This window comes from Calidris pugnax, unplaced genomic scaffold, assembly GCF_001431845.1.
Source record: "Calidris pugnax isolate Ruff unplaced genomic scaffold, ASM143184v1 scaffold28, whole genome shotgun sequence".
NCBI classification, from domain to species: domain Eukaryota; kingdom Metazoa; phylum Chordata; class Aves; order Charadriiformes; family Scolopacidae; genus Calidris; species Calidris pugnax.
The window spans coordinates 11687067-11712880 of NW_015090842.1; the positions used below are offsets into that span (position 1 = coordinate 11687067).

Consider the following 25814-nt stretch of genomic DNA (forward strand, 5'->3'; position numbering starts at 1 on the left):
TTACAGCTGCTTCAAATCATTCTTGTTGAATGGCGATGGGTCCTTTGTTAAACGTAAAGCTGCTTCAAATCATTCTTGTTGAATGGCGTTTAAAACAGTCTCTTTGTGCCTTGCCTCAGGATGTATGAAGGATGTCAGATTTAATAACTACAGGATCCCTCTGGATACTCACGTGAAGGAGCTGGTGTCAGTACTAAGTGCCCAAGGCGTCAAAGAAGGCTGTTCTTCAGAGGCTTGTAGGAATAATCCTTGTAACCAGGAATTTATTTGTATTGATTTGTGGATGATGCATGAATGCAGGTAATTGGTGGAAATAAAAACACAAACCCTTCCAGATTCAGGTGGGAAAGGGTAGATGCTGAAGAACTGTGCAGCTTGATGGCTGCTGCTAGCAATCTCATCAAATCAGCTGAACCACAGTGAAACACTAAGCTGAATGCCTGCATAGGCATCAGGTTACTCAGACAATACTGTCCTTTTAGATACTACCCTTAGCTGATGTAAATGATCCTGTCTGCATTGATTCTGGAACAATTTTGGCTGCCTGTCTTAATTGAAAATATTTAAAGAATAGTAGCAAATCCAGAATGTTTGTAACCCCTGAAAACCAGGAAAAGAGAGTAACGTAGCTGGAATGGAGTGGAACACTAGCACATCTAGCTGTCTTGTGAAGCTTGTGCTGTGCAATGTGCTTTCTTTCCTTAGTGTCTGAGTTCTTGCACTGTCTTAAGCTGTGACCTCTGTTCCCTTACAGGCCACTCAAGTTCCATTAGAAGCAACGCATCATTAAGCTCAGAGTTCTTGTGTGTGGCTGGGGCTGAGGTTAGGACAACACTAATTCAAGTTCATTGTGCTATGAAAATATACACTTTAAACATTACTGACTGCCACTGTCCACACAAACAGAGTTCTCTAGAGATGTATTTTTTTTCTGGAAATTCACTGTGTTGGAAACACAAAAAACATGGTATAGCTTGTCCTGCCTAGGCAGAACTGCAGACCCTAATCCAGCTATTTTTCACATGGGTAATCTTGCAGACATTGGTAGAACTACACGAGTTCTGAAAGCCTCAGATGTAAGAGTTTAAAGTTGTGGAGCTTGTTGTTGTATGACTGCTTTAGAAAAGACTACAGTCCTGTAATGATTCTAAGTAATCTATTACTAGTAGCTACTTCAGAAACTATATATAGAGTGTCATCAGGGACTGGTTTAAAGTCTTAAATGCTGTCTTTTGTGCCTACTTTTCTCAAAGCTTAATGGTTTCATTTTGCCTTCGTCTTTTCAGTTGCCCTCCGGGACACATGATCATGGAGAATGCCACCGGTAGACGGTGTGTCCACACTGCGTGTGCTAAAAGGCCCTGTAACTATGGTACCTGCATCTCGCAGTCACCAACCAACTTCCAATGCCACTGCCCTGATGGCTATACTGGACGTAACTGTGAAATCACACTGGCGATCTTTCACAAGGAGACAGGCCTGAGCTTTAGTTCCATGTTTGCCATCTGCGTTTGCTTTTTGGCGCTGTTAGGTAGTTATGGCAACTACATCTTGTATTACCTTTGGTGAACTCATTTATCCATCTTGTCCTGAATAGTTCTTCATCTCATCCTCCTGTTGAAAAACTCAGTTTCCTAATGGAGACTTGACTCTGCCTTCATTTTTTTGCCATGGTCTCAGCTCCATCAGTAACATCATCACCCTGTGCACATACTGTTGAGTGAATCAACATTTGTGAGCGATGGAAAGTCTTTGCAGCTTTATTTTCTGCACATTTTTACTTCATTGCTAAGGAACTGTTCAGATGCATCACTGGAAGTACAGTCAATTGAACAGCAAGAGTGGAAATTGCTGTCAGATAAACATTGTTTAAAATACTACTGAGCGTGAAACAGATTATTCAGTCTATACACTGTCTGATAGGAATAGACTTGGTCAGATAGGAGTAGTCTCTTGTATCTTACCAGCTGGGTCACGGCTCTGAACAGCTGCTTCTGGCTTCCTCAACCATTTTCAGGTTTAGGCACTGGGTCTCAAAAAGAAGAGAGAAGACAAAGAATTGATCTCACTAGCAAGGAAGGATCAGGTCTTTGAATCCTCCTTGTTTGTTCAGATTTCATGAAAGTTTGCCTGAGTAAGGACATAGGATTTTTCTCGTGGCTTGCAGTGTTAAGTTTCATTCAGAAGTTGTATGAAGAGTGTGAAAATGTATTGTGGACTATTTTGCATCCATCTGTAGCTACCTGAAATACCATTATTTTCCCCAACTGTGCTAGATATTATGTTTGCCATGCAAATAGGAACAGCAAATAATGTGGGAAGCTGACTGGTTTCACAGCTTCTGGAATCCCAGTTAGTGGACGTTGATCAGAGATCATTATGTAAAGGAGGGGGGAGTGTTCTGTGTCAGGTTAGGTTCATTGTGAGCCAACTTGGTGTTGCTGCCTGTGCTTGACTGAACTTGGCTGTAAAAACAACAATATCTTTTACCTACTAATCCTACTAATCTTTTGGGTCTAAATTATGAGTTAGAAACAGTTGGTTTTAACCAAGTGGTGTGCATTGCTGTGAAAATTTTAGTAGCTGTGGTTAACAATGCTATTACCACACAGCTCTAACTTTTGTTAGGAGAATTTTTAATAAAATTCCTTCTTCTCAGGATTTCAGATGCCCTTTCTCTTGCACAGCTTCCAGAAAGGGGTAACGCACTTATTACAAATTTATAATTAGAATTGCATTAATTAAGTTTCCAGTAGATTAGAGAAGCTGCTTTTCTGACATCTGATTATGTCTTCTAAATTCAAATATGGAACCATTCTGCAAGTAAATCAATACCAGGGTGGCTTCACCTTCCCACCCCTCCCTGCCAGGAGGAGACTTCAGCTCATTTTGCTCAGTTAAAGACGCTGTGATACTTTGGGGATTGCAACTACCCTAACTCAAAGAAACAATAAATTTCATAGATTGCTTTTAATGCCAGCACTGTTTAATGACAATCAGGCAGGAGCTTACACTGCTGGTATCTACATGGAAAAGATACTGTCTTCAGTGGGGGGTACTTCTGGTTTACACTCTTGGGGCATGGGCTATATTCATTTTAAGCATTGGCTTTTTTTTAGCAGTCAAAGAATAGGAGAGATGTAGAACATCTAAAAGACTTCTTGAGTATCTCAACATCAGCTCAGCTAAAAAATTACTTTGCCAAGATGTTACTATGTGTGAAAATCTGTGTGACTTGTTGCTGTAAATTTGGGGGACAGGGGGAGGAAGAGGCAAATACACATTTCAAATGCATTGATTCATTGAAGGGTCTATAGCTACACATTCCAGAGCACGGTATAGACCCCACCTACACAAGTTTCAGCCCAGTGGTCATCTAGATCCTGCTGCATAGAGCTGCGCTCTGCCGTGTAGGTATTCTGTATGAGATTCTGCTCTCTTTGATTCACTACGGTGTTAGTTTATGGTATCCATTACTATGAGATTTTATCAATTTTTATAGAGTTGGTAACACAGTGGTACACAAATTTCGATTTACATAATGTTCAGTATCTGATATTGAAGCTTTACAACTGTCAGTGTGTAAAATGCACCTAAACATTTAAGAAAAATGTTTAAGTTCATGGATGCTAAGGCAAAATGTGCCTGATCTTTTCTAGTAAAATACATAAAAGTAATTTCCTTTTTTGTCACGTTGTCTTGTGCTTCATTTCTGTGTAATTCTGTTATTGTCACCACTGTTAAGTGCTACCCCTTTGTGTACATTTTCTTTTACAAAGTTTAACTCAGTACAGTAAGCAGGTCTCTGAATACCACTTGAGTCATTCAGTTCTTTAACAACTTCAAAGTTGTACTTTAATGGGTATTTTAAAATGCTCTTTAAAGGCCTTTTCTTCTGTCTCTGATGTTCACTTGTAGCTACATTGAAGGGTGCTAAAATCAAACATTTGCTGAGAAATGCAAAACTACAGCCTTTTCTGGCTCTGACTGCAAACCAGTGCTGCAGTAATAGAGAGCGGCTGCTGCCCCAGCCACCCTACAGCACTGCTCTATGGACGTATTTATTTGTTTGTGAATGATGTTGTGTTTTGCTCCTGTGTGTTTACACAGCTCTGTTCAGTGCTGTATTCTTGTGGGCTCGCTGGAAGAGTGACAAAAGCCTGAACGGAGGAGTTTACCACGTATCTGCGCATCATGAGGATTTGGAGGACATCAGAGAAAATATCCTCAACTACAATGAAGAAGGAGGTGGGGAACAAGACCAGGTAAGGATCATTGTCTTATGTTACGATTAAGAGGGGATTGGTGGCTCACTGTGCTAATGACAATTTTTTCTATGCTTTTCCTTTGTAACTGAGGACCTTAGCCTTTTTTCTGCTGATTCGTTACTGCAATTGGTAAATGAATTCTTTGCAAGGTTATGTACACAAGGGTGCATGTTTCTTAAGCAGAGATAAGTGCCTATCAATTTCTAATTTATCTGAAAGCAAGGGATTCTACGTGCATACTTAAAAATGCTTGTAGAGTGAGTCTAGCAGTAAAGAACTAACAGCTGATGGTTTTGGTTTCATGGCTCAAGAGCCGCTGAGGTTCTCAGGGGTAATTACTGCTGTAGCACTGAGGGCTTGGAAGAGCCTGGTGTGAACTGTTCATTACAGACAGTCTCTTTTTGGAGACTGTTGATAACAGCAGTTATTCAGACTGGACTTGTTAAGAACCAAGGTACTACATTTGTGCTTCCAGAGCCCTAAACCACATGGTGGTTGCGGAAGAACCTTTCTGGGTTTTTCTGTTTTGGAAGGAAATGCACTAGTGAACACAAACCGTGTTTGTACTTACAGTAGACCAGATTAGACCCAGACCAGGTAACATTAACACTGCTGCTACCTGTTTGAAGGATTTCTACATGTCAGTTTAATCCAGAACTTTGAAAGAATACTGCAGATATTACGGGTAAGTAATTTAAATACATTATTTGCTGATCTACAGACATTTGCTATGTTTAAAAAAAGGTAAGGAACTTCACTGCTGCCTTTGAGACTTGTTTATTTCATGGATTCAAAAGGTGGTGTGACTCTGCAGAGGTAATAATAGTTAGGGCATGGAAGTGATGGATCAAAAAAAAGCCAGGGATTAAAAAAATAAATAAATATAATGTTACCTGTCTCAAAATTCCAAATATCTTCAAAAATTTTTAGTTATAAAATACAGGGAGTGTTTTACAGGGCCACCTGAGAAAATATTCTTAATTGTAGAGTACCCTTAATTTCATTTTTATTTAGCTTCAAATATGAAATTACACTTGATTTTGAACCTGACTGCACAGGGGTTCCTCATGCATTCTCATCTGCCTGGTGGGTTTTGGCTTTCTTAGGCACATTGCAGGTGGCAGAGTTGGTTGAACAAACCAATCCTTCCTGTGCTCACGCCAAACGGACTGTCTCAGGATTGCCGCCTCTTTATTTCCACTAGGACCAGAAATTTTGGGACCTATAGAGAGTATTAATTTAACGTGCACGGTTTCTCACTCCAGGATGCATACAACATGGCAGAACTGCAGGTCTCTATTCAAGCCAGCCCAGCCTATTCCCTCTATAAGAAGAAAGAAAAACCAACAAAACTGAGCAGTTTCCGTGGCGAGGCACCCCCAGGCACGCAGGAGCAGGCCAAGCCACCAGCAACTACAGACTTCTCTTTCACTGGCACAGACTTGGGTCAGTACTGGTCGGATGTTGTCAGAGATGCCGACTGTCACCCCCAGGCTGTGCCCCAAGACTCGCTGCAGGTGTTTTGCACCGAAGGAGAAGGCTCGGTGGTGAGCAGTCTGAGCACCCCGAGCTCCCCTGGACTGGACGAGGGTATAGTGTATGATGACATTAAAGAGTGGGGACCAAAGTTTGAGAAACTAAGGGAACTGTACTCACATATTGATGCAGAAGACCTGTAATTGACCAAGCCTACTATTTTCAAATTTGGAGTACTTAGTCATTCACATACAGTGTTTAAGAAATAGAATTTTTTTGTCACTTAAGGTAATAAAGGACTCTCTGAGAGATCCTATGTATCTAAGCTAAGATGGTGCTCAAAGCATGGAGAAAGCATGCTGTGTGTACTGTTTGCAGTAAGAGCTTTAGCAGTTATTTGAAGAAAAAAAGCACATTGTCTTTTTCTTGTGGAATCGAAGTCCACGTTGTGTTATACCCACCTTGTTTCCCTGACAGCTTCAGTTCCAGCACCTGCTCACTGGTCATAGTGCAGATGAGTCCATGGATGCAGGTAAAGGATGGGGATCTTTAACTTTGGTTATAACTTAATGAAATCCCTTTGTGCTGTCATATAAATGTAGAAACTGAATTTAGCCACGACACATCAAGTTCAGCTCCTTGCAACTAAATACTTTTCTTAATTAAAAGGCCAGGTTTTTTAACATAGACTAGCGTGAAAGGTCACTAGTTAGGCATTTCAGTAGCGAACACCACAGATCACATAATCTCTCATTTCTGATGGGCTGCTAAACTGAGTCTAAACTACGGACCAGCCTGAACCACGTCATTTCCATCTACAGTCCTGTCCCTTGTGGTTTGCCAAACCTCCTTTCATAGAAGCATTACAATTGTAGCCATGAAATGCCCTGTCAGGAAGAGCTGACTGGGGCTACAGATGCATTTCCAGTGCAGAAAAACCCAACGTCTCCTGGATGTTGTCAAAATACTTTGTGTCTGTAGGATGTCAGAGTACTGAAGGTCTTTCCTGTATCCAAAAAAGAACTTTCCTCAGCTGGGACTTCATATAATAATGCAGGCCTCCCTCAAATACATTATAGTAGAAAACCATGATTAATCAGAGACAGAGAAACACAAGAAAAAAATAAAAGTGGTTGCAGGGAGTAGAATATTATGCATAAATTATCAATCCCCTTTTCAGACCATTTAATGTCCAGCTAGTATTCTGGAATATTTTTTTTTTTTAACTTGACAATATTAGGAAAAGAGAAGGCTCCATAAAATTAATTTCATTATTTTTTTTTTTACTGGTTGTATATAGAAATGGAGTGAAGTGCAGCAAGAACACAGTAACACAATCTTATTTTCTGTCATATATATAATATGTAAATTATATATGATATTATCAGCTGATAATATGAATATATTGTATAGAGTCTAAATTTCTGTCGTATATATATAATATGTAAATTATATATATTATCAGTTGATAATATGAATATATTGTATAGAGTCTAAGCTAGTATTCTGGAATATTTTTTTTTTAACTTGACAATATTAGAAAAAGAGAAGGCTCCATAAAATTAATTTCATTATTTTTTTTTTTACTGGTTGTATATAGAAATGGAGTGAAGTGCAGCAAGAACACAGTAACACAATCTTAATTTCTGTCGTATATATATAATATGTAAATTATATATATTATCAGTTGATAATATGAATATATTGTATAGAGTCTAAGGTAATTTATTTTATTAAAACAAAGCAGAAAACATTAAAACTGCTTTGCTTATAGTTGCATCAGTAGCTTGTTTTAGGAGGTCTCGCCTTTATTTTTATATAGGTTTATGTATTAAAAAACATAAACAACTAGGTCACTGCAATCTGCAGGCTGGATTAATTTGCACATTTCCCAAATGAGAAACGTTGACACAGTGTCTTGTTCTTGCATGTATTTGTGAGACACTTTGGAAAATTCTGAGCAGTCCACTAACGGTTACAGACTGCTGCTGACGTGGCATTTTCACCTGGAAAAGGTAATGGCCATTTTTACCCATGCCTAATGGTTTTGATTCACAGGTGGTGTACACAGTCTATGATTTTGTAATTTTACTGATATATTTACCTGTGAGGAAACACAGGCTAAAATATCCTGCAGTGTTCACAAGTCAGGTATGTCAGATTCTGTATTTCATGATCACAGCAGTCACAGTCAGGTTATGGAAAATGAAGTAAATATGTATTATGCACAAAAATCTATTCCTTCCCCAAACAGCAGTAATTTTGTCTGAGTACCTTGTGTTTTTTCCATAACTATGGATATGCTGTCATTTTGGCTGGTTTTAATTTAATTTAGCTTGTAAGCTCCTTGGGGCAAGGACTGTCTGTATTTGCCTGTGAAGTCTCATGCATATCTAAGGCACTGTAGAAATAATAAATAAGCCTTCTGTATATGACGTCTCTTCCTTGCGTATATTGAAGGTTGACTAGAGCTTGGACTCCACTGAATTCTTTCTTTCTCAGCTTTGATCAGCTGCTTCCACAGATGTGAGCCGTGCACCCCGTTCTAACTGGAAAGCTGAGGGAACCAGCAGTTACTTCTCATTGCTGCGTGGACTCAAGACGTGCTGCCATTTACAGACCAGTGCTTTTCCACATGTCCAAGTGTTTGCATACAGCACGGCTGTGGGTTTTGCAACAGGCAGAGAATTCATCTGAGAAATAGGAAATCCTTAACTACAGTCACAGCGGGAACAGGTCATGTCTCAGTACAGAAGGTAGATGGTGAAAAGATCTCCAGGCTTGACAAAGAGGAGAAACTGCAGGACACTAACACACCTCAAAACACTCCAGGTATTTTCCCTCCTCTTCCTCCCCAGTCTGTGATCTCAGTTCATTCCCAGAGGAATGCCGAGTTGAGGTTTGCAACAGAATGCACTCAGCAGAGCAGTTGGTGGTGCTTTGCTCTTAATGTGTCAAATACACCAATTATTGAGCACCTGGGAAAAAATTTAACTCTCCTGCCTTCCTGGGAATAAGTGCCCAAATAACCTGACTGCAGAGTATTGTGACATGGGGTCTCAGTCCCATCTGTTGAAGCTCTTGCTCCGTCCATGAAGTATGGAACTGGTCACTGCCTGAGAGTAAAACCAAACCCAAACACCACGGTGCAGCCCGGTGACCGGGGGGCAGGGGGGCAGCTGGGCTGTGGGGCTGAGGGGTCTCCTCTCCCCATTCCCCAACAGGCAGCCTGGAAGCCAACCCCAAGCTGCCACTGCTGCTTCCCCTATTGCAGGCATGGCACTAATTTGTAAACAAACATAAATAATAATAACCACCACATCCTGGGAGCTGCTTGCGTAATTGCAGTTAGCCATACATTTTACACAATATATAGTATAAAATAAAAGGTCAGAAAATGCTTTATGACTGCTATAGGACCTTGTGTAGATACAATCTCAGTAATACAACATACTCATTTGCAGCTGCCATGCCCCGTTAAAACCTACTTTTTCTAGGGATTACTAATTAGCTCACTTAATTTATCTGTTTTAATTTGCATGCTGCTCTTTTAATTACTGGGCAATTTTTGAAATCGTATCTTCACTTGCTCTGCATTTACACAGACACATACAAGTATTTCAGTACCTCTACAAAAAAGCTTATCAGAGTGTGGCACTGACACTGCTCAAGGACAGGAACAGCTGGCTGACAACAGAAAGCTTTGCAATGGGTGAGTGGGGAAGAAAAAAAAATTGAATAAAAACCATCACTGGGTCCCTAGGTAGTGGGATTTTCAGTAATCTGGTACTTTTATTAATCTTCCTCCACGTTCTTTACAGACTTTAAACATGTAGTAAGAACATTTCATTTAGTAAAAAATATTTGTAAGGGCCTGAAATTTAAATATTTATGTGGATATTAGTATTTAATCTGTCTGCCTGTCAAGTACATTAATCTTTTGTGTTTTTCCCCATTTAAAATGACATTCCAAGTATATAACATATAGCCAAGCCGTACAAAAGCTGATTGTCCTTAGGTCTGACCTACTGGCTGGTATGAGCAGGTTTAGAAGGGAAACCCTGGCTGTAAAAGGAGCAGGATTAGGCAAGAAGAAGATAGTTGAGCTTTTCTTAATTATAGAAACGCTAAAAACCATAGCCGTTTCCTGGGGATTTAAGTAAATAGCTTGTACTGTGCAATTTCATGAACAAGGTTTTGAAAACCTTGGTTCTCTGGAATGCAGAATCCACTCTATGCAAGTACAGCACGTTATGATCATGTCCTAGTAACTAAATTCATCTTATAGATATCCTGTCTGTACCTAATTATCAGTGGTGACAGAACTCCCCAAACCATCACTTTAAGAGCAGTACTACCCATGGAAGGTGTGACCACAGCTTGGCACCTCCCGCTTTTCCTCGCAGCAAGAACACTGAGACTTCCAAAATCTCACCTGGATCAGGACCTAATCCAAGTACATACACACGTGGAACTTTGCACTCCCGAAGAACACAGGTTTCTTTTCGTTGTGTAGGAACACTAAAGCTTGAGCTACAACGTGGAAACAAGCAGATCCCTTTGTATTTGCTTCAATGGAGCAGCTGCCTCCCGCTACAGCGTGGAAACAAGCAGATCCCTATCGGTCAAAGCAAATTGTATTTGCTTCAATGGAGCAGCTGCCTCCCTCTACTGACCCTGCTAAAGTTAAAGTATCAGGTGAGGATGGGTAAAAATCACGGCTGACACACCTTTAACTTGAAACAGGGAAAGGAAGCCCCGCAAGCTGTTAAAACACAATAATGATTCAAAAGTCAGTGATACGTAATGTAACGAGCTTGAGAAAAGTCAAAACTTCCTGCTGAAAAACTCTTTGCTTTCTTCCATCTGGACTGAAACAAAACTGATTCCTAAACTGCGCCTTTCTCAATCCATCCCAACAAAAAAATACCAAAAAAGTGATTTTCAAATTACACAATTTATTTAGTATACAATAGTCATTACATCTCTTTCCAACAACATATTATAAAATAACTGTGTTAGATCTCACCGGCAGAACATTGAAACAAGAAATGAAAACATACTTATGGATCTCAAAGGCTTTTCTCCCCTAAAAACGCTCCGTCTACTCAATAACATTTTGTCTCTGCCATCTAAAAAAAGTAATTCATACCACAATTCCACTGCTAATCAGCAGCTTAGAAGTCCTTGTGGACAACAGGTAACACACACAAGAGGTCATGATGGTGCCATTCCCATTGCTAGTTATTTGTGAGAGTTCAGTAAATGCGTTCAGTAAATTGCCAGGAGGGTTGTTTCCGGGGTGGATCACACTTAATGCAGCGATGGAGCGATGCCAGAGCAACCGCTCGCAAATAAGGTGCACCAGGATGATGTAGTTGAGGAATAGGTAAAGAAATACAAAAAAATATATAATTGCACATTTTTAATGTAGTGAATATAGATCATAGCAAGACATGGGAAGTAGAGAAAATAATTCTTAGACCACTGAAACACCACCTACCTCCTAGAAGTCTCAGCCTCTTATGCCCCACCTCTAGGAAGAGGAAAGGTGTCACTTCAGAGCCCCAGCCCTCATCAAGCAGTGACCACTCACCCCTGGGCCAGCCCTGCCCTGGCCTTGCTGGGGTGGGACAGCTTTTAAATGAGGGACAGAGAAGCAGCTGCTCCCTCTCTGCGAGTGCTGGTGCCTGTGCTCCTTCCCTCTGAGCTGGTAAGTGGGCTTGTTCCCTGGCATTTTCTATTTTACTGTTTTAAGGGTCATTGGTCTTCTGAATGCTGTATGTGCTCACTGAAATACACCCTTCCCTTTTAGTATTAAATCTTTCTAGTAAGGGAGTTGTTTAGAAGTGTCACAAGCTACCAAGGCTTTGAAGACTCTGAACTGCAGGAGTGCAGGCAATCTCCAAAATACTCTGCATCTAATACTTCACGTTTCAGGTGCTACTTTGGGGGATGTTTGTGCTACAAGAAGAAACTACTTTACTGTGGTGGTTCTGGATCATGACAGCCCTTGGTTTTTATGCTTTCCCAAGAGCAATGGTGGCATGGGGTCTTTTGTTTTAACAAACAAAAAAACCAACCAAACAAAAAATTTGCACTTGGTAGTTTCTACAAAACGGTTAAATTTCTCCTTTGGCGATATTAGGGACTGTACTTTTGAAAAAGGTCTATTTAAAAATAATTACAGTCAGGGCTTCTTAGTATCAGCCGTTACCTACAAGTAATTTCTGAAAGTGAGAGGGTACCTCTGGATCTCGGAATCTCTCATTTCAAGCAGAGGAAAGTTACTGCACCTTTAAAGAAAGATACAACCACATTTTAAAATAAGACAATACAGCCTAGACATACGTCACCTTACGTGTGCTTGTGTTCAATTACTGTAAGGCACTCATCGAGGAATTCACTGACCCATGCTTTCAGCAAGAACAGGCATGTATCATTACAGGCCTAATTAAAGTTTTAATACTGATTAAAATGTTTTATTACTGTATTACGTTAAACTGCAGTGGTCTCCAACCTCATTAAGGGATACAGGCCAGAAATTACTCAGGAGTTTCAGTTGCTCAGTTTAACAACCTCGCTACTGTCAATGTTTGATTTAAATACAGCCTGATTAAAGCACACTTTCTTTTTGTGTTAGCATGAAAGTGCAGAAAGATGTTGAACATTCTTTAATGAGTATTTACTGGATATAAAATTGTTTGAGCATGTGACATGACCATCTCCAGCTCTTCAGTAATTTACCTTAGTACAACTGAAAAGGGAAAACATTTAAATCATTTGGAATTGAACACAGCTCAGTTGTGAAAGCTAATCTCATTACACATCTTGATTAAATTAAATGTGGAGTTTGCTATCAGTAGCACTTTAAGTTTCCCATCATTAGAAATTAATTGCAGTGGTAATTATTATAACTGAGTTATTTGCACAGGCCACAAACACTCTTATAGGTGTTCAAATGTTAATTCCACATTGGCCTAGAGGCACTTGATTATTACAATTCTGTTTTTCATAAGAAACAAATGATCCTAGTGGATGTCTAATTAAAGTTGGAGAGTACTGTTAGACTTTCAATCAGATTTAATCTCTCATTTTAATACAAAACCAAAGCAGCGCTAAAACACAGCAGAAGTCATGCGTTACCCAGGCAGCCTTTAGAAAGACAATGCAACTCACAAAGTTCTAGCCGGTAAAAAGACACAGGGTACAAACAAATCACAAAATTCTCAGAACTGAGGCCTGTCATCATCTTCCAAGGCAATTTAGAATAACTGCAGTCTGTCTTTTAGGATAAAAAGCAAGGATACAATGACTTTGTGCTGAAATATATAGCTTTGTGATTGAAGTAACGTAAAGCAAAGCTCTAATACCTGAACACATCTTAAATATCTAAGTTCCCTGCTGATTTTTAGAGATTAATTTTTCTTTTGTAAGGTTGGCAGTGTTCAATTTTTGTATCCTACTCCTGGAATTCATATGGGGAGAAAAAGGATCCCCTGGAGTTCAGAAAGCAAATACAGAAAATAGTGGTGTGAGAATCCAAGCTGAGAAACTTGTTGGTTTGTTGTTTTTTTTATGTTCTGAGCATTTTACGAGGATACAAACATGCAACATGTATCAAGCATGCTCCAACCTTTGTTCTCGTTAGAAACACGTAACACTCCATCATTAAATTCATTAAATGCTTAATGTTATAAAACAGTATGTTTCTGTAGCACTAAAGATGCTGGACAGTGATTAAAATTTTACTGTTCAAACTTGTTTGCTGATTCTGCGCTCACTGATTCTGCAATCACACTCACAAGTTTGGAAACTCGTACCTGCACACATTCCCAAAGAATTAAAAAAAGAGGCACTAAAAGAGCACAAGGATCTGTCAAAGAGGATCAGATTGTAAGACAAAATTTAATTTTTGTGACTATTTTCAGGATTCACAAAAATAATGTCCTCTCAGTATAGGAGCAGGGCGGCCTTTTATTGAAGTTCTGTCATTTTATAGTAAAAAAATCCAAACTGCTGAGCAGAACTCCACAGGCAGCTCTTCTGCTGTGGGCACACAGGCTGTTCCTGCTGTGTGTCTTCCAGTCGGTTAAAATTGGAAAACAATTATATCCCTAGGTCTTCAGAAGGTGAGACTTTATAATCAAAATGGTCCCTGCTAGCATTCATTTATGAATCTATGAACATTTTGGCAACATCAAGGATGTTATAAAAACTAAACTGTCTAGAAAAGAAAAAAATCATCGCAGTAATTAAACAAGAAACCATGAATGTAAAATGTCTTACAAATGTAACATGTTTGTAAACTTCTTCTGCATTTTCTAATGTGGGTCCTAGCGTTAAAATACTGAACTTGAAGCCGTGGTGGACAGTGTTATTTATGCTTAGCCAGTCTGTAAACATGGAATGTTTTGTTTTGAAACACTCTAGTGAAGTGCGTGGTGTAAGAAGGCAGGTTTTTTTTAATTTCCTCACAGAAGCGAGGATACAACGAAGGTTTCAAATCAGGTTCATTCTCTCCCAAACCATCCATGATCTGTAATGAAATGGAACAGATTTGTGAAATGTCTTCAGGCAGTTCACAGTTACAGGGAATAACAAGAAGCTAAAAACAACCTCGACAATACATTCAGAGGGTCAGGCTGGCGGCGTCTGTTAACAGTGACTACATCAAACATGTGGTAGGAAGAAAGTAACATTAGCCCAGCAAGATTTATAGTGTCGTCTCTATTATGGATAAAGCTGATGTGTCAGAGGTGCACTTCTGCTTTGAGTTACACGTCTGCTGTGGCTCCATGTTTGCCCCAGAAACACTTGAAAACTCCCCTGACACAACGGGGCAGCCCAACCGGCCTCTGCTCCGGAGGCAACCGACCCCATGAAGTGATTCACACTCTGAAAGGCAACACTATTTGCACACCGCCAACCTGAGGCTCATCAGGACATGATTCGTTACTTTGCCCAGGCTGAATTACTTCTTTTTTTATTATCAAATACCACTAAAAGCAAGCAGTGTTCAATTTGGCAATTTCCAGAATGTCTAAAGGCTGCATTAGATTTTACTTCCCACACTCCCGATGAAATGGAAATAACCCAAGCTACTTCAAATCCTAACTGTATTTCAAAAAGAACTTAAGCAAAATGTATTTTCTTTAGAAATCTTGTATATCATACTTACGTGGCCATTAGCTACATCAAGTAAGTCCCGTAACCGACAGCCTCTACTGTGTCTTCTCTCGTAACAAATGCTGTCTTCCAGGATGACGTAGTCTGTGCCGAAGGATCGCAGTATTCTGTAAACATCCTCAGGAGCTCTCTTGGCGTAGATCTGATAGATCTATAAAAGAAGAAAACTAAGCTATAAGGCACATTACCATTATTTCCTTGCTCTTTCGTGATTCCTTTATCTTGAACCAGAGAAAGACTTGAGATTGATAATCCACGTGATTTCAATTAAATACTTTAAAAAAAACCCAAATGCATGCTTTATTCAGTAGCCACTTAGAGTTTCTTGTTATGGCTACTATGATGCAGGACAGTACTGCTGCTGCCTGCAACAACACAGGGTGGTGCCACTGTCTGCAGAAAGGCCTTGGTAGATACCTGTAGAACTTTTAGAATGTCTAAATTATAGGAAAGGGTAGTTTAAAATAATCTCCCCAGCTTTGCCTGGAGTTTCTCATGGTGGCTTCTATATAGAATGTTCTGTGTTACCCTGAGAACTGAAGGGAGTATCAGGCAAATCAGGAAATATGGGTTTAACAGCCCAACTGGGCAGCGGGGTCTATTAATGCCAGCAGCACCCAACCCAGCTCACTCAGAACTAGCTCGAGTTCCCAGGTGCAGTTACTCACACACACACCAGCTGCCAGAATGAGTCAAGAGATGCTCAAAGTACTACAAGTTTCACAGAAGTAGTTAAAAGTTAAATTGCATCTTAAAATAAGTTAGTTCAATTAGGGTATCAGGTGATGTCATTTGCAATGTGCCATTAGAGACTGCATGTTTTCTGGAATGGAGCCACTGACATGGATAGGAATTAGCTTAAACAATCAGAATACTCTTACCTGTTTTGTTCTCTCTCTCAGATTCTTATCCTCATAATGGGGATGATTAGTTAGTGTCCGTCCGGTGCACAGTTTGACGCCTGCCAATAGCTGCATGCTCCCAGCAAACACTGCTGTGTTTGGAGTGTTTGACCTAAACAAACGTTGATAAGTCTGAGGAAGTCTGTGCGGGGGCACTTGGCATTGCTTGTCACACATCAGAAGGAAAAAAAAGACTGAAAAAATATTTTTCTGCCTCTCCTCTATTCGGGGAGCAAACTGTTCAAGCAACTGTGTGTTCTCCAAATAGGAAGCAGATAAATCGTGATAATACTATCTAACTGCAAATAAAAAAATCACTATGTGCTATGAGGAAATTTAGGGAAAACATGATCCTGAAAATTTCACAGTACTTTTGTATTTCCTATTTCTTGGGTTCACAGAGCCTCTGAATATTTGTGAATTGCTATATCCTAATTATTTTAATACTTCAAGAAACTTATTGTGACTTAGATTTGTGTCTGATAGCTAGGGTATTCTATACACAATGCATTATTTGATCTGAATGCTAAAACTTCTTGTTACTGTCCTGGCATTCACCATTCACTTGGGGTGGAAACTTTGATACGCGAGACATTAATCCTCCTACTCTGAAAACTGTAAATGGGAGAGAAATGATGAATAAAGTCACCCCAGTTGCAAAAAGCAGGGGTTGGGGGGGATGCAGAAGATGCCAGTTAGAAAAGCTGTCCATTACTGCTACTGTGATCTTATCTGAAATTCAGAGCCAACGTCTAGAATTATTACCTAAATAACAGTCTTGGTAGCTCAGGATTGTTTAAAGACCCATAATGAAAACATGATTTTTTTTTTTTTTCCTCACCTTCCTCCCATCAAGTTTACAATCTAAAATATAGGTAAAGACACAACACAGGGCATAATAAAAACATAAAGTAAAAATGTCAGGCAACAAAGACTACTATAATTAGGCTAATTAAAAACGGTCATAATATGCTTAAGAATTTTCTAGTGCTTAATAAGCATAGAACCATGAAAAGGTCTATGAAGACTAAAACAACAGAGAGAAACATACATTAAATGAAGTAAAATGAAATTAGAAAGGGAAGTGAATAGTTGCCTAACCATCCCCGTATGGGTGCGTGTGGCACCTACAGGAGTCAGTAACTGTGACACTTTGGGGCACACCTCAGGGAGCCTTTTGAAGCTGCAGTTACATGTTCAGCCTCCTTTAAGCTCCATGATCGGCTTGAAAATGTTAAGAGACAAGTATTAAATTTTATTATCGCCTTTCAAGAGATTATGCTTAGCAAATGAATTAATAATTCCAAACCCTTCCTAAAAATTCTTGAGCTGCTACATTGCTACATCTAGGAAGGAGAGAGAGAGGATTTGTGAGAGGCCAGTTTAACTCTACTAGATAGACTTGTTTTTCAGCCATTTATAAAACCAGTTTCATTTTAAAGTCTAAAAATACTTAATCTCTTCTAAAATTTTCTTTTTTTTTTTTGCTTAAAATATTCAAAGCCACAAGTGTCATGAAGTAAATGTTTCATTAAAAGAAATTAATTCATCTTAGAATTTAATATTATGCAAATGGCCTTGACAGGCTGTCAGCTGGGCCTCGGCCCTGAGCCTGCAGCAAAGCACAACTCCTTAGATGAAGCTGAAAAGAACGTGGGGAGGGTTCAGAGGGACTTGGTAGGGCTCAGACACCTACACAAAAATGACGATTCTTAAAGCACTTTCAACGTGCTTCTGTGTTTATCCCTGGGCCAGCAAACTTCTAGTGTGAAAAATCTGTGTTTCTTCAAGATTAGGTCAAACTTTACAACGCTCTGCAGCGCTTCTCTCCTGACATGGCCTTACCGAGGACACCCTGCACCTGATTCCTCACCAGCCCAAGACAATGCAGACTCACAGAATCAAACTTTCCTTACCACAAGAAGTACCAAAGGCAAAACCACAAACAACAACAAAAACATTTCCAAGAAACAGCCTTACTGGTAAAAATGCCTGTCAAAAATGCAGAAGATGCAGGGTTCAATTGCCCCCCTTTCCGAAAGTGACAGTTCTTAAAGCACTTTCAATGTGCTTCTGTGTTTATCCCTGGGCCAGCAAACTTCTAGTGTGAAAAATCTGTGTTTCTTCAAGATTAGGTCAAACTTTACAACGCTCTGCAGCGCTTCTCTCCTGACATGGCCTTACCGAGGACACCCTGCACCTGATTCCTCACCAGCCCAAGACAATGCAGACTCACAGAATCAAACTTTCCTTACCACAAGAAGTACCAAAGGCAAAACCACAAACAACAACAAAAACATTTCCAAGAAACAGCCTTACTGGTAAAAATGCCTGTCAAAAATGCAGAAGATGCAGGGTTCAATTGCCCCCCTTTCCAAAAGCATTTATCCCTGCCCAGAAGGGGTGGAATACAGCTGAGCGCACTCTGCATTTATCAGGTAGTAATAGTTTTGCCAGCACTTCCTCTTCCTATACCTGAAAAGCAACTGTTTGCTTTCCAAAAAACTGGTTTCCATGCCCTGGTCCTGGCAGGAGCTCAGGGTCAGGTGTTCCAGGTGAAGGCAGATGTTTCCCTGAGACACCTGAAGTTCTAGAAAATCAAACACCTAAGACATATCACTGTCTGTATTCCAGTGGGGGCAGCTGGGTGCCCAGACTGACGTGTGCTACGCCAGGAACCAAACCTGGTGCGGGGTCTCCCTGCGGTGACAGACACCGGGAGGTGACACTGAGCTTCTTGCAGTGTCTGCCCCCCCTTAACTACTTAAAATAACTTCAGCCGGTGGCTGTTACCGAGCGCTTCTCTTCTGAAACAGCCACCAGAGGGAGATGTGACAATTAACTAGTATTTTTGAGGCACAGGATGATTTCTGCATTTCACACCAGTGTCTTTCTCCGATACTCCCGCCCCAGCCGGCTCTGCTCTGTATCCAAGGCAGCTGCTGCGCTTCCAGCCACTGACTGACACTTCTCTACTAGAGAAAAATGAAGCAATTTTTACAAATGTCTGAACAAATGATGTATAAAATGAAAGGATAATTTGTTTTATAGCTTTCTGCCAAGCTCCGTACCACACTGCCCAACCTGCAAACAATTCATTCTGTACGAAATGTCACTAAATAATGACAAGGACTTAGAGGTCAAACTGATTTACATTGTGTAATTTAAATGTCATTCCAAGCAGACCTGATGGCATTTTGAACAAATAATCTCATTTATTTTGAAGCTCTAAGCTTTCAACAAGTCAGCTGAACTAATGGGTAAACTAAGCACTAATATGTATGGTATGAAGCTTTTCTTTACCTGCACTTAAGAATTTAAAGAATTATGTAAACACTAAAGAATAACTCATTAAAAATAGAAGGGTTTTACAGGAACTATGTGTCTGTCTCTGCCTAACTTGTGCAGACTCTCAAAATGGTAGTAATTCTTTCTCTTATTAAGCTGCTAAAGAATTATTGTGAGTTGGTTTTAAAGAAGTGCTAGAGAAACGGCCAACATCGCAATTACAGGTTGCATCATTAGAAATAAAAAGGCTATTTCTACTAGAAGTCCTCCAGAGTTGAACTCTGCAGTTGGTTTTCAGAGCCATAAAATCTGACAGATCTCAGACTATTCCTTTACTACTGCCTGGGTGCGATACGAATCTACAAAGCAAAGGGGGCTGAGAAAAGGGGATTCTGAAAGAGGGTTCTCAAATATGCCACTTCAGGTTGTTGGGGGCTTTTTTCTTTAAAAGAAAGTATTTTTATTTGCAGAACAGTGTATTTAAATACTACAGGTTTAGCTGCAAAAGATAGGCAGTAAAGCACATTCAGTCAAACTGTCATGGTTCTTTTTTTTCCCTCTGGTTTGGAAAGACTGAAAATTGCAAAAATGGAAAACGACAGCCACAAAGAAAGAGCAACGAGATGCATTTTTGTTAGTCCCAACCTCAATTTTATGCATGCATATTTTGTTCACATACAGGAGAGCACCTACACAGTTGGTATGAACCTAGTTCTCAGGCATTATCAATTTCATGCCTGAATTTTACTGACAAATTGGTCAATGACAAAGGATAAGCCCAAGAATTTAAGAACAATAATTAAAAAAAAAAAAAAAAGGTGTAATATTGCCTTTAAAGTCTGGAATATGTGTTGATTTCAGTGTGATTACCCTTGAAAATCAGGCATGTATTAAGAGTGAAGAGTCAAAATTTATAGCTGGCTTGAAATTAAAATATAGCCATTAATATAAATTACTAAATGAAAGAAGCATCACTGAAACATGGGTATCCCATTTTTGTAACCTCAGGAGCTTTTTGGAAATTTGTGGGGTTTCCACTAATACAAAAATTTGCCTGCTTGTCCCCACACCTCATTCGAATACAGCTGACGTACAATGATGCTCTGCCAAATCTCAGTCTCAGTTAACTTTTCCACTGTTTTGGCTGTTGTCTGAGATTGCTAAGAAGCTTTTCTATGATTTTTGGTTACTGCTTATGAAATATTCCACAATTCTAGACAGGTTTCCCCTTTAAAGGCAGAAGACATTGCTTCTTAAACACTTACCAGAAGTAAACAGAGTAGGGAAGTTCACGCTACTGATTTGCTCATTCTACTGATATTCTTCCCCATCTCACAAATGAGCATGTTGTTCCTGTTGTCTTAGGGAGAAAGACCAAAACTAAGAATTTTAATATACCTCCCACCTGGGAACACAGCTGTGAACTATCCCTGGGTCACTGGCAGGACCTTCTTGACTTTTTTATTTTTTTTAAAAATAAGCTAAGAAAATGAGGTGGTGGGTAGGAAAAACTGAGAGACTGGGATATGCAAGATCTTTATGTAAAATAACTGCGCTCTGCAATAGCTGCAGTCCAGTATTAGGCAGTAACTTTATAGAGATACAAACCAGTACAACTTCCTGAAAACGCCACGGTAGTTTTAGTAAGGGGAAGAGTAAAAAATCCATCTGCAGACACTGCACAGTGGACAGACTAAGAGTTGTCTATTATTCAGACTAGATATTTGGACAAGTTAATAAGCATTTAGATCTAAGCAGATAAGAAGGGTTTTCTTGTTGGGGAGAGATTGCAAGACAGATGAGAATTTCTACTTCACTGCTACACATGACAAATGAGAGCTTCTCATACTGAGTTTTAATAATGAATGATTAGTTCCTGACATGAACCTTGACAGATCATTAACTACAGCGGAAATAGCAAGTATTAGTAGAGTAAAATATTTTTCTTACACATCAATTTCAGAAAATCTGTCCCACTTTGACAAACTTACCATAAATTTTGTTGACTTGTATTTAAAGCATAGATAATTAACTCTTCTTTACAGGAATAATATTTCTAAACACAGTACATTCTAAGTAGAAAATTTCCCTCTGTAATTGTCTGTCATGACTTAAAATGAAAAGAGGACAAGCACCAGTTTAGCATTCTCAGCCCTAAGAACATATGAAAAATTATTCTTATCGGATCCAGTCAAATCCAGTTCATGGCTGGGAATAACTCCACATGCATATTTTATGTCTAAATCTATATATAACTCTATATATTGTACACAGTCTGAACTATCAGACATTTACCATCTTTTAATAAAACAGTAGTGCTAAATGGAACTGGCTGGTAAACATTAGTCACAAAAACGTGTCAATATGGCTGCAAAAATTCTAAATGATGGAAAAAATCCATGGCCTGCTTTCAAAATAAGTCAGTAAAGGCTTGTAATATATTTTACTTCTAAATTACTCCTCCTAGTTTATGGATTAAAGAAATACAGCATTAAGGAGTGTAAACGTGTTGCTATGGGTAGAACAGGCAACTGGTTTCACTGAAGTTCATTGCATGCGAAAACACAATACAGGACTCCAAGAAAACACTTCAAATAGTGCAATGTTAAATGTGTTAAATTCAGATTTACTTTCAGAATGGTTTCCTCCAGAACATGAACCTGATTTCTTTTCAATAAATCTTTCTCAGGGTTCCAAATAAGTAAGTCCCAGAAATCTCTCTATTCAGAACTTAATCTGCAAGTTTTTAGTTGTTACTGTATGTTACTAGAGAACAGAGCCCTTAGATTCACAGTCCTCCAGAGAACACCCTACAGGATCTTCTATGTGCACTGTTCTAAACTGTTTCCACCTAAAAAATACATTCCTGTGCTCTGTGAGAAAGCAGAAGTGATGAGGTGGGGTTGGAATGATTAACTCATACTCCTGAAAGAGACTCTGCACCTTTGCTTAGCTGTGGCAAGTTCAATTACACATATTTTGTTTAGTTTAACCTGTTAGTTTTAATTCTGATAAGTATAAACAATTTAGATTATTTTAAAGTTCAAGAAACAGACTGTAGAGTACAGGTTTTCTGGCCCTACAGGTGTACATTTTGTAAATTATGAAGTTGAAAAGAGAAGACCACAGGTTGGGGGGAAAAATAAAAATGAAATTATTTCACTGCAAAGGCCAATCAATGTAAAGAGGCAGCTGTAATAGGATGGAAGAAGCCTGACACCTCCAAATTGACCTCTTTCAGCTGGGAAAAGTATGGGTACTTATGGGAGCAAATGGAGTCAGCTGGTTCCCTGACACACATGCAACCCAGCAGCACGACACCCAGGGCTGAGCGGTCTGGGGGACATTGCTGTTCCCCCCAGCTGGTACCCTGCTAACCTCCTGATAGCCCTTCCATCCTGAACTACCTCCATGGGTCACCAGAGTTCACTGATGAGCTGTGACAAATAAGGAGAACGCTATAACTAAGAACATTAGATCTACACAAATAGCATTTAACTTAAAATAGGGAAAAAATCCTCTTACTTAATCCAGTTCATCAGCTCCACGGTGTCTGGGTCATAGAATTCTCTCAGCTCTGACAGTTCATCCATTATTCCTGGCCAGAACTATAATGAAAACAAAATAAAAGAAATAAAAGAAATTGAAGACAGAGCAAACAAAACAAATTATGGATGTTTAAACATATTATTTCCTCTTGGCTGAAGAAAGAGCAAACAAAACAAATTATGGATGTTTAAACGTATTATTTCCTCTTGGCCAGTAACTGATCTTGTCCAGCTCAGGGGAAAGTTTCAAGACATAAGGATATCTACCCTTCTTACAAAGGAGAAGTGCCTGAAATTGCAGTAAGAACACACAGTTGCAGAGTCTGAGACCTGCAGCCCCCCCCAGGTGACCAGAAGGAACAGAACCATCCACTGTGGTGGGCCTGAGAAGAACTGCTTTTCTCAGATGCGCATCTCGCTGGAGGTTTCCAGAACTCTACTAGTTAAGAGCAGTTTGTATCTTAAAATCCACAGGAAACTAAAAGTTGCCACCAAATACGACGGTTGTTCATTGTATCTACTGTACAAGTGAACCATTTCGGTTTCCTGGACTTTAAGATGAATGTTAATGTTTTGAATTATTTCTTGACAGCCCAAGCTTTAAGAAAAAGAACAAGATAAAGAGGCATCATGTAAAAGTTCAGTACATAAAATGATGCCTGTGATTACAGGAGAAGGAAAGGCCCTAGGAATTAACATTGAAAAAGGAATTTACAGCTAAATAAAAAAGAAAAAGAAGAAAGGTAGGAAATCTGTATCAGAAGTTAAAGTCATTAGATGTGCTGTGGAGGCCGTTAATGGCATTTCAGAAGTTTTAATTAAAACAGAACCACTGAAGGAAAAAAACCACAGTGAGACTGACCAGCAACAGACAATAGACTTGGGGGAAAACATTTCAAAATTTACTGAAGACAAATAATACATAATTCAAGCTTAACCCTCCTGCCCCAGAAAAGCTAACGGAACAAAGATTTATTTAAGGGTGTTTCTTGTTGTTTAAGCTAGTAAATATTCAATGGCAAAAGGGAGTAATTAAGAGAGATAATGATAATGCTAATGACTAACTGATTGCTTTGCATCAGTCTTTACTACGAGGATGTTATGGTGAAACCTATTCCAAGTGAAACGTCACAGGAAAAAAGTGTAAGAAAACCTGCCTGATAATCTAAAAAGCCACAAACCATCCAATTTAGATCATATTCAGCCAAGAGTTCAGAAGGAATTTGAATGTGATTCTGCTGAACTACTCAGCAAAAATATGCATTCTTTCACTAAAACTGTAATTATGTAGGAGGGCTGGGGAGCAGGAGGTATAATTGGGTCAATTAAGATACTTATTAGTTTAACTGTTTACTTGATATATTTGTTAAAGTAATACTGGTTGGTAGGTTGAGAAACATCTAACAGCTAGTTACGGCGGTACCGCAACCTTACCATTTTGGGAAGTACAGTAGGATTGTAGTAGATGTATTTCTGCTCTTCAGAAAATCTCTTGGGAGGTTAGTAAATAAATTAAGCTGTTGTAAAATGAGACTGCAGAGTCTCATAATGAATCAAAACTTCCTCTCTTCATTACTAAACTGCCCTGGATAGCTAAACATTTTGAAGGCTTGGAGTCCTTCAGACCGGAGACAGAAGGAAACGGGCTCTGCTTTGCTTCTAGATGGTGCTGCAAACCTGCCCTGCAGCCTACTAAAAGTAGGGAAATTTTGGTAGCAGGACTTGCTTTTCCTGAATTTTAAAGGAGATTTCTGAGGTAGTGGAATTTTCAGGTAACGCTACAACTAGTCAAGCCAAGAGAAAACTGAGGAACTCCAGGAGTTCCAAATACATTAGAGTAACAATAACAAAGTAAATAAAAAGCAAAGCATCCAAAAACATGGACCAATAACACTGATATAACAACTTTGTCTTGTAAATCAAGTATATGGTCAGATTGAGAGAAAGTGTACCATGACGCAAGGAATGGATAAAAAGAATATCAGGGGTGTAACAAACTGTTCAGAATAATGAGTGGTACGTAAAAGTGATTTGCAACTCGTAACATGCTCCTCTCTGGGGTCAAAGTCTTCAGGAGAAGCAGCCTGTTGTCAACTGACTTAAATTAGCAACACAGGGATTTTGTTACCCCTCTGGCTCGTGATCATAGATTTCATCCAGTCTAACAATGCTTATGTTTCTTATTGAATGTCTGGTGTGCTCTGGGTTTTCGGTGTACTTTGATTTATTAATAGGTATTATCCCCAAATATATCTATTGAGGATATACATTGACAATTTTTAACTCAATACCCATAACAAGATAAGTGTTAATTCTCTGGCCTCTGAGTCTAAGTGAAAAGCAAGTACTACTACATTATTTATAGTTATTGTTGGCCTAAGAATGAAAATTAAGAATCCCTGTAGAGAAAGGTTAGAAATTATGAACAGAAATAAACATGACTTTTTCTTTTGTCATTTCTCCTACAAACTGCCAAGCTTACAAAGTTTAGGTTTAAAGGATAAATGCACACAGTACATACAGGGAGCACTTCAGTACAGCCAAAGACTGCTCAGACCACTGATGTATGTTGCACTATGTGCTGCAATAAATGTCTATGTTTGGAGCAAAAGGACTTGGACACAATGAAGACAAAAATGCAGTTTGAGAAATTATATGAATGGATAGATTACTAGCAAAGAAAAAACAAGGTTATTTGGCAAAACAGACTTGCTGAAGCTCAGGAACTAATTTTAAGTACCAACAATTTATTTAGGAATGACTGACAAAACACAAACTGATGGCTATTATTCTGCTTAGAAGTTAAATGCAATAGATGGATGCAGCTGAACGGTATCTATACAGAGTATGAATTGAAACACAAGTAATATTTAGTACTGCATTAGAGATGTGTTATCTGCAGCACGGCTAAAGTATGTATGGAAATACTTCAGCACCTTCACTTTATCTAAAAGACCTTTGCACTACACTAATGAAGAAAATTTGTGTAAATAGGAATATACATGTTTTATAGGTCTCAAAATATACTGTACCTGAAATCTGAAAGATAGCTAGCACTGAACCTGCATCTGCATCTCAGTAAATTACTGTTCAAGTGATGTATTTGGGACTGTAGTAACCACATGTCTCAAAAGAGGCTTTCA

At 39.1% G+C, this 25814-nt stretch overlaps 2 protein-coding genes across 4 annotated transcripts in view; one reads left to right on the forward strand and one right to left on the reverse strand.

Moving 5' to 3' along the window:
• LOC106888132 (neural-cadherin-like) overlaps window positions 1–6001 on the forward strand; it is a 75687-nt gene extending 69686 nt beyond the window's left edge. The window contains exons 33-36 of the mRNA XM_014942160.1: window positions 120–300; window positions 1287–1531; window positions 4111–4265; window positions 5534–6001. Coding sequence (XP_014797646.1) covers window positions 120–300; window positions 1287–1531; window positions 4111–4265; window positions 5534–5947 — 995 coding nt within the window. The 3' untranslated portion in view covers window positions 5948–6001. The remainder of the gene's footprint in view (window positions 1–119; window positions 301–1286; window positions 1532–4110; window positions 4266–5533) is intronic.
• A 4681-nt stretch (window positions 6002–10682) lies between these two features.
• Window positions 10683–25814, reverse strand: part of DPY19L3 (dpy-19-like 3 (C. elegans)) — a 36414-nt gene continuing 21282 nt past the window's right edge. For 2 of the 3 annotated variants that reach the window (XM_014942457.1, XM_014942456.1), the window contains exons 16-19: window positions 22649–22731; window positions 15815–15947; window positions 14926–15084; window positions 10683–14283 (exon numbers count right to left, since the gene is read on the reverse strand). In XM_014942457.1, coding sequence (XP_014797943.1) covers window positions 14122–14283; window positions 14926–15084; window positions 15815–15947; window positions 22649–22731 — 537 coding nt within the window. In that variant the 3' untranslated portion in view covers window positions 10683–14121. Of the gene's footprint in view, window positions 14284–14925; window positions 15085–15814; window positions 15948–20388; window positions 20484–22648; window positions 22732–25814 lie in introns of those variants that run through there. The other variant, XR_001412088.1, reaches the window with a different exon arrangement.